At 46.6% G+C, this 12750-nt stretch overlaps 1 protein-coding gene across 2 annotated transcripts in view; it reads right to left on the reverse strand.

Annotated features, from left to right (window-relative positions):
* YWHAE (tyrosine 3-monooxygenase/tryptophan 5-monooxygenase activation protein epsilon) overlaps nucleotides 1–12750 on the reverse strand; it is an 81383-nt gene that overhangs the window by 48534 nt on the left and 20099 nt on the right. For both annotated transcript variants that reach the window (XM_024194395.1, XM_024194396.1), the window contains exon 2: nucleotides 9240–9439. In XM_024194395.1, coding sequence (XP_024050163.1) covers nucleotides 9240–9439 — 200 coding nt within the window. The remainder of the gene's footprint in view (nucleotides 1–9239; nucleotides 9440–12750) is intronic.

The raw sequence follows: 12750 nt of genomic DNA on the forward strand, positions 1-12750 counted from the left end.
TATATTATGGAAGAGCAGTGGGGTCTTTCTATAGTTAAGACTGAAAAAAGCTTTCTGTGTAAGGACCAATTTTAAAATGTGCTCTAAAATTCACATGCACATTCAGATTTTTTGAATCTTGCTATACCAGCTGAGAGGTCAAGATACAGTTAGTGGAGCAAATTCAGGTCACTTGGGGGACTGTATCTTGGCAAACCCTATGGCACTTATGTGTTTTGTTTTTTTTTAAACTGTTTTGACCACAATTGGGAAACACTGAATGGCAGCTACAAAATCATCACTGGACAGCTCCTAAGCTCATCTGGTATCCAACACCAAGATCCAGCTTCAAAAGCAGAATAATAAAGTTTACAGATCCATAATGAAGGTCTAAAGTAACACTCATGCCGATCTAAGTAACAAAATTTAGTACACATTTAGGAGCTCGCACATAAGAGGAGAGAGGCAGCAGCAAAAATTTCAAACATGCAACATTTCAGAGCACTCTGAAATTCACAGGAAGAGTTAGACTTCGAGGTCATTTGGTCAAGGGAGTTCCTGAGATGCAGTCCCTCCTAAATGTGCTGCCTTAAAAATTGCATTTTTTTTAATTAAATACACAGAGTTAAGAAAAAATAAACTCTGATCTTCATAAAAATTACATCGCTGAAATGCCCCTGGTCCCAGTCATTCAATAGTATCAAGAACCAGTTTAGAAATCCAATATTTCAAAGGTTATTTCACTTCAGTGGTTGTAGTAACTTTGCTTACAAACAGTCCACATCACTGCAAATTTGTTCAGGAACTCTTTTGAAAGGCATTCTGAGAATTTGTCTACACAAGGAAGTTGCTGTTTCACTTAAATCAGTTTCTATACCATTTTAGTTACACGGGGCTCCAACATGGCATATGGCCTTTGGGGCTCCCCTCACAACTCCCTTGCTGCATCTAGCTGGTAAATGCATTCCTCACAACCACTCAGCACCAATTTCCCTCCCTCCACCCAATACTCCCTTCCAGCCCAAATGGGAGGCATGGAGAGACCAGGAAAAGGGTGGAGCTGGTAGTTGAGCCCGAGCCCACCCCCACTCACCCCTGTGCCCCTCAATCATGTGCCCCTTTCTACCACTTTCTCAAAAGTCAAGAACAATTCGTCTTGAAAAATGTTTTGTTAATACTGAAGGGCAGCACTACGCAACTTGTTTCCTTCCAGAACATGGAGTGTGACAAACAATGCTTCTGAAAGTCAGAACAAACAAAAAGTTACAGTAGAACTTCAGAGTTGGGAATATCTTAGAAATGGAAGTTGTTAGTAACTCTGAAATGTTGTATCTCTGAACTAAACGTTATGGTTCTTTCTAAAGTTTAGAACTGAACAGTGACTTAATACAGCTTTAAAACGTTACTATGCAGAAGAAAAATATTGCTTTTAATCATCTTAATTTAAACAAAACAAGCACAGATACAGTTTCCTTACCTTGTCAAATCTTTTTAAACTTTCCTGTTTTTAACAGTTTACATTTAACACAGTACTGAAGTTGCTTTTTTTATTTGTCTCTGCTGCTGCCTGACTGCGTACTTCCAGTTCCAAATAAGGTGTGTGGTTGACCAGTCAGTTCTTAACTCTGGTGTTCGTAACGGAGGTTCTACTGTACTACCCTTGCGTAACTGTTCTTCGAGATGTATTGCTCATGCCCATTCCAACGCAGGTGTGCACGCGCAGCATGCACCGCTGCCAGAAAGTTTTTCCCTCAGTACTATCCGTTGGGTCGGGTCTGGTGCCCTCCGGAACCAAGCTCTCATAGCACCAATATATAGGGTCCAGCAGCCCCACCGCCCCCTCAGTTCCTTCTTGCCAGCTAACTATGACACAGGGCGAGGAGGGTGGGCTTTGGAATGGACATGAACAACATCTCAAAGAACAGTTACAGAAGGTTAGTAACCATTTTTTCTTCAAGTGCTTGCTCATGTCCATTCCCATGTAGGTGACTCCCAAGCAGATGTAGTAGAGTTCAGAGTTCAATGACAAGCAGACCGTAGCACCGCTCTGCCAAATCCAGTATCATCTCTGGTCTGCTGAGCAATGGCATAATGAATTGCAGAAATGTGGACTGAAGACTACATTGCTGCTCTATAGATAGCCTGAATGAGAACCTGTGCTATGAATGCGGCTCAAGAGGCTTGCGCCCTTGTGGAATGTGCAGTCAGGGCTGGAGCAGGGACTTTCGTCAGGCCGTAGCATGCATGAATACAAGAAGTAATCCACAATGAAATTCTCTGGGCTGAGACTGGGAGACTTCATCCTGTCTGCCACGAAAAGCTGAGTAGTCTTCCTAGACGATTCAGTCCTTTCTTTGGAAAAGGCAAGTATCTGCCTGAGATCTAGTGAATGAAGCCTCTGTTCCCACCTGTTGGCATGTGGCTTTAGATAGAAGACCGGGAGAAAAATGTCCTGCTTATTGTGGAATTGTGACCCCACCTTTGGGAGGAAGGCTGGGAGAAGGTGCAGCTGGACATTGTCCTTGAAGAAGACTGTGTATGGGGGTTCTGAAGTAAGGGCCCTAATTTCCAAGACCCTTCTGGCCAAGGTGATGGCCACCAGGAAGGTCACCTTCCAGGACAAGTAGAGTAGCGAGCACATTGTCAAGGGCTCGAATGGGGGACCTATGAGACTTGACAATACCAGGTTGATGTCCCAGAGCAGGATTTGCTAGCCTACCTGTGGGTACAGCCTGTCTAGCCCCTTGAGGGAGCGACCACATCGCAAGTTTGCAATATGGACCTGCCGTTCAACCATGAGTGAAAAGCCAAAACCGCAGCCAGGTGGACTCTAATCGAAGACACCGATAGCCCTTGCTGCTTCAAGTGTAGCAAGTAGTCCAGAATACATGGCATCAGTGCTCACGTGGGTGAGACCCCTTTCTGCGCTGACCAGATTGAGAACCTTTTCCACTTTGCCAGATACATGGCCCTAGTGGATGGCTTTCTACTCCCTAGAAGAACCTCTTGAACTGGATCTGAGCATGCTAGCTCCAAAGGGTTCAGCCATGGAGCTTCCAGTCTGTGAGATGGAGGGACTCAAAGTTCAGATGATGTAGGAGTCAGTGATCCTGGGAGAGGAGAACCAGAAACAGAGGTAGAGTGATTAGTGTTTCCACTGAGAGGTCCAGAAGGGTGGTGAACCAGTGTTGGTAAGGCCAGGCTGGGGCTATCAAGATCAGGTTTATTCCTTCCTCTCTGACCTTTAGCAAGACCTTGTGTATGAGAGGAATGGGAAATGCATAATAGAGATTTCCCCTCCCTAGGAGAAGCAATGTGTCCCTGAGCCAGACGGATTCCAAAAGGAACAGAACTGCTGACACTTTCTGTTGTGCCTGGTCACAAACAGGTCTATCCTGAGAGTCCCCCACCTCTGGAAAATTATCTTCACGACATCAGGATGGATAGAGTATTTGTGACTGGAGAAAGATCTGCTGAGGCAATCCACTACTTCGTTCTGTGCCCGCAGGAAGTAGGAGACTTTGAGGTGGATTGAGTGAGATATGCACAATTCCCACAGGCAGAGAGCTTTTTGGCATATGTGAGAGGCATGCGCTCCACCCTGTCTGTTTATATAGAACATCACTGTCATGTTGTCTGTAAGCAATGATACACATTTGCCTTTGAGATGGGATTGGAATGTTTGGCAGGCAAGGTGCACTGCCACAAGTTCCCTCACACTGATATACAGTGAGAGCACTGCCTGGGACCAGAGGCCCTGGGTTCTGAGGACCCCCAGATGAGCCCCCCAAACCAGCACAGAAGCATCAGAGACTAGAGACATTGACAGCTGCAGTTTCAAGAATGGGACACCCATACATACTGTCTCCGGCTCCAACCAGCATCGGAGGGTGATGATCACTGAAGGGAGAAGTGTGACTGCCATGTCCAAGCGATCCCAGCAGGGTCAGTACACTGATGCTAGCCAGGCCTGAAGAGGTCTGAGTCGCAACCTCACTTGTTTCTCTATGCAAGTGTATGATGCCATATGCCCCAGAAGTTTCAGGCAGTTTCTTGCTGTGGTGATGAGTTGGTTTCTGAGGCTCTACAATTGAGCCCAGAGCCCGGAACCGGGTTTCCGGAAGAAAGGCTCTTGCCTGGACCAAGTCAAGGACTCGATTCTATCCTTTGGATGGGGACAGTGTTGATTTTTGCATGTTTATCAACAGGCCTAACCTCTGGAAGAATGACAGTATTAGTCATATGTCTGCCTCCACCTAGGCCCTAGTCCGATTCTGATCAGCCAGTTGTCGAGGTAAGGACATACCTAAACTCTTTGTTTCCTTAGGAAAGCCGCAACAACTGCAATGCACTTTGTGAATACCCATGGGGCTGCTGACAGGCCGAATGTGAGCACTGGTACCTGGTTTACAATGAATCAGAGGAATCTCCTGTGACCTTGGAAGATTGAGATATGAAAATAAAGCGTCTTTCAAGTCGAGGGTGGCATACCAGTCCCCTGGATCCAGCAAAGAGATAATGGAATCCAAGGAAATCATGAGGAACTTAAGCTTCCGCATGAATCTGTTGAAGTTTTGCAGGTCCAGGATGGGTCTGAGACTAGCATTGGTCTTCAAGATTAGGAAATAACTGGAGTAAAACCCCCTGCCCCTTAGCTCCAGAGAAACCTCCTCTCCTACTCCCACTTGCAGGAGCGTTTGCATTTCCTGGATTAGAAGTCGCTCATGAGAAGGGTCCCTGAAGAGGGACAGGGAGGGAGAACTGAACTGCCGGGGGTATCCTAGTTCTACTGCACGTAGCACCTAGCAGTCTGAGATGATTTGTGTCCACGCCCAATAGAAGTGGGATTACCAGTCCACAAAAACTGGGGAGGGGAGATCCAGACACTGTCCTGGAACGACGTCTTCGGGCGTACCCTCAAAAGGCATGTTTAGACCCAGACAAGTGTCTAGTGGGCCCAACCCTGTGGGCAGACGAGGACTGGGGAGGCAGCCTCCTCTTATAGCTCGTACCCTGCCTCTTACTGTAATCCTGCCTCGACTGAGGCTGGTAGAAACAGGGCAATGGCTGGGGTTTAAAAGTGCTTCCTTGATGGCTAGGGTGTGTAGTCCTAGGGACTTTAGGGTGGATCCTTTAAGCTGTGGAGCTCGAGTGTCTCCTCTGAAAAGAGAGAGACGTGTTCTCGAAAGGGACGTCCTGGATAGTCTGCTGCACTTCATATGGGAGGCCCGAGGCCTGTAGCCATGAGCTTCTCCTCATGACCAGAGCCAAAGCCACGGTTCATGCAGCAGAGTCCACCACAACCAATGCTGCTTGCAGATACACTTTTGCCACTGCTCTGGCCTCCTCGACCATAGCCTAGAACTTGGCACTAGATTCCTATAACAGTAACTCCTTGAACATAGTTATTGCGCCCCAGGAATTAAAGTCATAGTGGCTCAGGAACATCTCTTGGTTGGTGATTTGAAGTTGGAGGCCCCACCTCATGGAGTAGATCTTTCTGCCAAAGAGATCCAGCTCCTTGGCCTTGGGGGTAGATCCTTGCTGTCGCTGCCTCTCTTGCTCATTTGCCACTGACAGCACTAGCAACCCTGGAGGAGGATGGGTGTATAAGTATTCAAACCCCTTTTGGGGAACAATACCTTTTCTTCGCCCCTCTTTGCAGTGGGTTGCAAGGATGCTGGAGTATGCCACAGCACCTTAATGAGTTCCAGAATGGCACCGTTCAGAGGCAAAGCCACTCGATAGTCCCGAAGGGGCCAAGATGTACACCAGGGCATGGGAGGCTTCCGAGATTTCCTCTACCTGGATCCCCAGGCTTTGGGCTACTCTCCTGAGGAGCTCCTGGGGTGCCCTTTAATTGTCCAGAGCAGGGGCAAATGAAGTCCCCACTACCACCTCGTAAGGCGAGGAGGACGTTAGGAGAGGTACAGGGCCCTGTTCCTGTCCTCCAGCAGCTGAAGGATCCCACAGTACTGGGTCCTGAAGTTAAGTGCCAGGCTTGGTACTGGGTCCTGAGTCCCGTACTGAGGAAAGTGGCGGGGAAGCTGTACGCTCCAACACAATGGAGTTAGATCTCCTTGAATGAGACCCTTGGACCACATGGAAGGCTCAGGGATTCCAGAGAGGCCATTGCACCAGTTTCTGCAACTGTGCTGATCAGGCCATTGGTTGGAACTCTTGGCCCATATCAGCCATCAGGTATCAGTGGTTGGACTGGTCTGGGCTCCTGAGAGAGGTGTAAGTTTCTGCCTCAGAGTCCAACTGCGAGGAGTTGCCCAAGAGCGGTGCCAGGAGGTAGGCAACAGGTGCCGTGACATCACTACCTGTTTTCCCCACCACGTGGGGCCTCGTTGCCATAGTTGCTCATCTCTGATGCCTGTTCACGCCTGACGGGGGATAGCAGTAAAGGAGGCATAGTAGCTCCATTACTGCCTCGAACACTTCTGGTGTGGATGGAAGCACCAGAGCTGCACTCCGATGGCTCTCCCTCAGAGGAGAGTCCAACAGTACTGGACTCAATGGGTCCCTTTCCTGGGCCGGAGTCAATGGTACTAGGCTGGCAGCTGTTGAGTCCAAGTGGCCTGACACAGCCCTCATTCTGCCAACTTCCTGTGACCGGCGGGCCTTAGAGTTAGGGAGCACCCCATCTGTTTTTCTTTGCTTCTTCCTCCACACTGGTAACGGAGATCTGTGCAGATCGTCCTGGTGAGGTGTAGACCTCCTCTGTATGGGAAAGCCCTGCCGGTGCAGAGTGTCCCGGGATGTGGAGTCCTTCCTCGGTGCTGGAGAGGCTGAGCTATACTGCCTGTCTCTCAGAGAAGCCAGTGCACTTCTCACTGAGGTAGACATGCACAGTGTCAAGTCAGCATGACTTGGCTTCGAGGGGGGTTGGAGAGCCACCTCCATAAGGAGGTATTTGAATCTCTGGTCCCTGTCCTTTTTGATATGGGGTTTGAACCCCTTACAAATCCTGCAGTGCTCACAGGAGGTGGGACTCCCCCAAGCACTTAAGGCAAGCAGAGTGAGGGTCACTAATTGGCATGGGCTTATGGCAAGCCTCGCACGGATTAAAACCCCAGAGACTGAGGCATGCCCTGGTGCCTGGGAAGGGGTAAACCCGGTAAGCAGGAGCCTAATCTATTAGCTAACTCTAAATTGTAAACTCTAACAAACCACTATTATTTAACTATATACAGGAAAAGAATCAAAGTCCACTGAGGAAAGTACTTGCGTGAACACAAGAATGAGCAGAAGTTCCAGCAACTGTCACAGGTAGTAAGAAGAAACTCAGGAGGCAGCAGGACCCTATAAACTGGCACTATGAGGGCACGACTCCAGGGGGCACCAGAGCCGACCCGACGGATACCATGGAGGGAAAAACTTTTCGATGGCGGTACACAGAGCGCATGCACAAACCCCTACATTGGAATGGACGTGAGCAAGGATGTAAAGGAGAACAAGTTATGATCAGGTCTCTCTCGTCACACCCCCACATAACCAGATAGTGACTTCTGGTGGGAAAGCAGAACATGCAAGCGCATGTAGAAGTGCTCTAGTCCCTTTTAGACATCACTAATACAATGCCTTGGGAGGCGACAGCGAGACCCATGCTAAGTACTTCCCAGATCAGTACTCCTTGATGTAGCATACATCACCATCTGTAACCCAGAATTTGCCAAGTAACTTAACAGGACTATTGCCAGTATTCCCCCGTATGTTTCCTGACCATCCAGTTACAGAATCAAGCCAAAACATGCATACAGTGAACACTCTACAATAATCAAGCATAGAACGGATATTGATTACTACAGGCAATTCCAAATCAAAGATTTTATCACGAGATAAGTAGGCAAGATCAGCACTATACCCCTGACCTAGTTTACCTCATAGTAAAACAACAGTGTCTTGTCTCCTCTATGCTTTTACTGCAGAAAAAACAACAAGTTTTAGTTATCCCGTGATGAAAAAAAACCCACCCTTTGGGGGGAGGGAGGTGTTAGTGATGACATATTTGGTTAATATGCTCAACTGTCTACCGAAAGTTTGTGGCATGCCAAAAAATAAAGTATGTAACATAAAATAAATAGAATATAATACCAAAATCATAAAGAATATTTGTCTATTGTATTAATTTTCATGCTTCCTTGAATAAAAGCTTTTTTTTTTTTTTTAAATTTACCTGAAGCTGCTACAGAATTTCACTGTGTCACACCAACGTCACAAAATTTAGAAGGCCGTTCCATATAATTTGGGTCCCATTATTACCAATTACATGATGCCATGCCATCAACAGCTCCAAATATATGCTGGACAAAATGGCACTCTGTGGAAACTCACATGCAAGTGTCCTCAAAGTAGATAAGCCTGGCACTATTGTCTAGGACCTTTCAGAAAGAAGAGTCACCCAAGAACGGCCCTTGTCAATTCATACAATTGCATAGCACACACCTACAGTATTAAAGACAAGAGAGACTAGGAGAACCAGAATGTCTCATTAATCCCAGCAGATCAACCACCACAGTTGACAACTTCCGCTGTACAAGGACTAAAATCAAAATGACTGGAAACAGAGACCTGATCAAACCACTACCTTGCTTTCCCTTGCGTTGTAATGCCAAATTATTAAAATGGCCTCAACATTTCTCTGCTGTAGTCAATCAATTAGCCCACCAAGTCTAAAGCTCCTCTAAGTGTCAGACTGAAATTCACACAGAAAAACTTTCTCCCAGAGAAGAAAATTCAAATTCACAGAGACAAGAGCGTCCTTAAAGCAACTGTATTTATGAAATAACTGGAAACTTCACAGGAAAAAAAAAAAACCACCACACTTCACTGTCACCAGGTGCAAATCAACTGGATTAGCAAATCATCACAGTTCTGCTTTGTTTACAGCACACCAACAGCAGAAGACCTCAAGAAAGCTAATTGAAACAGATGCACAATTTGGAACACAACTTCTGACAAGAGTACTCTAAACAGTCTTCTCTTCTGCTTCTGTCACGTGTCACCTGTATATCAAGGCAATTTGGAGGAGGAAGAGGGTGTTTAGGCATCACAATCTCGATGAAGGAAGACAACATGCATTTGATTAAACCATCAGTAAAATGTTTTTGTCAGCCAAGTATTCTCCCTGAGAACCCACTGGAACTCAACTAGGATTCATTAGCCCCCAAGGCCAGACAGTCAAATGGTATTTTGCCTTAGCAGAAGAAAATTTTTAAATGAAGTACATAATTATCTCACTAACTAGATCTTACCATTTGCCGATACTCCCGAATCATTTTTAGTTTATCTTCTCCACCTTTGTTTTCTTCTTTCTGTTCGATGCTGCTGATTATTCTCCATGAAGCTCTTCTAGCTCCAATCACGTTTTTATATGCAACAGATAGAAGGTTTCTTTCTTCCACTGTCAACTCCACATCCATTCCAGCCACTTTCTTCATTGATTCAACCATTTCTAGGAGGAAAAGGTTACTGATTAGGGGGAGGGATAGCTCAGTGGTTTGAGCATTGGCCTGCTAAACCCAGGGTTGTGAGTTCAATCCTTGAGGGGGCTACTTAGGGATCTGGGCAAAATCAGTACTTGGTCCTGCTAGTGCCTTGGGGGACTGGACTCGATAACTTTTCAAGGTCCCTTCCAGTTTTAGGAGATAGGTATATCTCCATATATTTAAAAAAAATAGAGTTTCCCCACAGACTTCTGAATTGCTTATTTACTTTATTCCTTCTCACAATCAAGACTTTCAGGCCATTCAGTAAAAGACTACATTTTCAGAATTATGCACTGATCTTCCTTTTCAACAAACTGGACTCAGTCCTACCCACCCTTCATCACCTGCGATTCCTCATCTTTCAGCTGACAGGTGAGAACTTAAGACAAGCAACTCAAAAAATATTAGACAAATTCCCATGGCAACATTAGACCACATTAAACCACTAAAATCTTCTGGGCAGGGATCAGTGCCTCTTTGTACAGTGCCATGATCCTCATTGGTGCCCGAGCACTAGTACAATATAAATATTAAAATTAATTAAAACATTCTCTTATAATGTTAAAGCTTCAAAATCAAACCCTCTAAAGTTAGGACATGCCAAAACTAAGTTTGTCTGCGCAACTGTATTCTTCCTGTTTGTACGTATTAGGATCTAGTTTTTATTACAGGATTACATAATTTTTTTCCACAGAATGCCTACCTCATTCAGTGCATGGGATGGACAGTGTCCACTGAACAGCTAGGTATTCAATATTTCTTTGTAGCCTTGTCATTCATGGTATGGCTACATGCTTTACTTACTGAACACCATTTAAACCCTACACAGAATACAATAAAGGAGTGTGAATGCTTTAAAAGTATGTGAAATTATCTTTACAACACCCCTTAGAAAAGAGGATATTATCCCAGTTTTACAGATGAGTATCCAAGAGAAGGCACTAATTTTGGCTGCACAACTTGAAACATCTATTGGCTAGTTATTTTTGAACAACTTCCAATTACTGCATTAAATGAGGTAGGGTTAGCAGTGGTTCTCAAACTTATTTGATTGGGACCGCCTTTTGGGTATGTCTACACTACAGGATTAATCCGAATTTAGATAATTCGAATTTGGGAAACAGGTTGTATAAATTCGATTGTGCGCGGCCACACTAAGCACCTTAATTCGGTTTTAAACCACATTAATTCGGTGGTGTGCGGCCACACTACCCCATTAACTTAAACACAGTAATTCGGTGGTGTGCGTCCACACTAACCCTAATTCGAATTAACAAAATCGATTTAGGCTCTACTCCGTTCGTCGAGGTGGAGTACAGAAATCGATTTAAAGGGCCCTTTAATTCGAATTAACTGGCTCTGTAGTGTGGACGGGTGAAGGGTTAATTCGGATTAAGGCAGCTAAATCCGAATTAAAGTCCTAGTGTAGACCAGGCCTTTGTGTCTGTAGTAGTTTACGCCCCCAACTGCCAGTACGTATACCAGCACCCAGCTCTGAAGGAGCACTGCACCAGCAGCAGCACAGACGGGTGGCAATGTTAAAAGTGATATTGATCAATATCACGTTTTACAGCAGACTTAGCGCCCTATTGCCACTTTTACTTCTGCACTAGTACGGCTATCTCGGGGCTGACAGCTGGAGCCCCGCTACTCTCCAGTGACGGATGGGCGGGGAGGGGAGGAAACCCAAGCCCAGGTGGCGATGCTCCAGCTGTCCTCTTTATCCCAACCTAACAGGTGTGTACGTCCCTTCTGCATGAGCCCCAGACACCCAGAGCTCTTAAAAAAAGCACAAAGTTCGTGCCTCCCTTGGGAGGCCCTCCCCATAGTTTGAGAACAGCTGATATACAGAGACCTCAGCCTGCTTAATACCATAAGGTATGTCTACACTACGAAATTAGGTCGAATTTATAGAAGTCGATTTTTTAGGAAGCGATTTTATACAGTTGATTGTATGTGTCCCCACTAAGCGCATTAAGTCGCATTAAGTTGGCGGAGTGTGTCCACAGTACCGAGGCTAGCGTCAACTTTCAGAGTGTTGCACTGTGGGTAGCTATCCCACAGTTCCCGCAGTCTCCGCCACCCATTGGAATTCTGGGTTGAGCTCCCACTGCCTGATGGGGCAAAAACATTGTCGTGGGTGGTTTTGGGTACATGTCATCAGTCGCCCCTCTCTCCGTGAGAGCAAACGGCAATCGTTTTGCACCGTTTTTCTGTGCAGATGCCATACCATGGCAAGCATGCAACCCGCTCAGCTCAGCCACCGCTGTTGTGTCCTGGGTGCTGCTGGCAGCAGACGTACAATAGGGCTGCAAACCATCGTCACGCTTCCGCTGCCACTCTGCTCTCCTGCAGACGCCATACCACGGCAAGCATGGAGCCCGCTCAGATCACCGTGGCAGTTATGAGCACTGTAAACACCTTGCGCATTATCCTGTAATATATGCAGCACCAGAACCTGCAAAAGCAGCCAAGTAGGCAACAGCAGCGTGGTGACGAGAGTGATGAGGACATGGACACAAACTTCTCTCAAAGCACGGGCCCTGGCAATTTGGACATCATGGTGGTAATGGGGCAGGTTCATGCCGTGGAACGCCGATTCTGGGCCCGGGAAATAAGCACAGACTGGTGGGACCGCATAGTGTGCAGGTCTGGGATGATTCCCAGTGGCTGCGAAACTTTCGCACGCGTAAGGGCACTTTCATGGAACTTTGTGACTTGCTTTCCCCCTCCCTGAAGCGCAAGAATACCAAGATGAGAGCAGCTCTCACAGTTCACAAACGAGTGGCGATAGCCCTCTGGAAGCTTGCAACACCAGACAGCTACCGGTCAGTCAGGAATCAATTTGGAGTGGGCAAATCTACTGTGGGGGTGCTGTGATCCAAATAGCCAACGCGATCACTGAACTGCTGCTATCAAGGGTAGTGACTCTGGGAAATGTGCAGGTCATAGTGGATGGCTTTGCTGCAATGGGATTCCCTAACTGTGGTAGGGCGATAGATGGAACGCATATCCCTATCTTGGGACCGGACCACGAAAGGGGTACTTTACAATGCTGCTGCAAGCACTGGTGGATCACAAGTGACGTTTCACCAACATCAACGTGGGATGGCCGGGAAAGGTATATGACACTGGCATCTTTAGGAACTCTGGTCTCTGTGAACGGCTGCAGCAAGGGACTTACTTTCCAGACCAGAAAATAACCGTTGGGAATGTTGACATGCCTACAGTTATCCTTGGAGACCCAGCCTACCCCTTGATGCCATGGCTCATGAAG

Source organism: Terrapene carolina, unplaced genomic scaffold (genome assembly GCF_002925995.2).
Source record: "Terrapene carolina triunguis isolate 2854851 unplaced genomic scaffold, T_m_triunguis-2.0 Scaffold231, whole genome shotgun sequence".
Taxonomy (NCBI): Eukaryota; Metazoa; Chordata; order Testudines; family Emydidae; genus Terrapene; species Terrapene triunguis.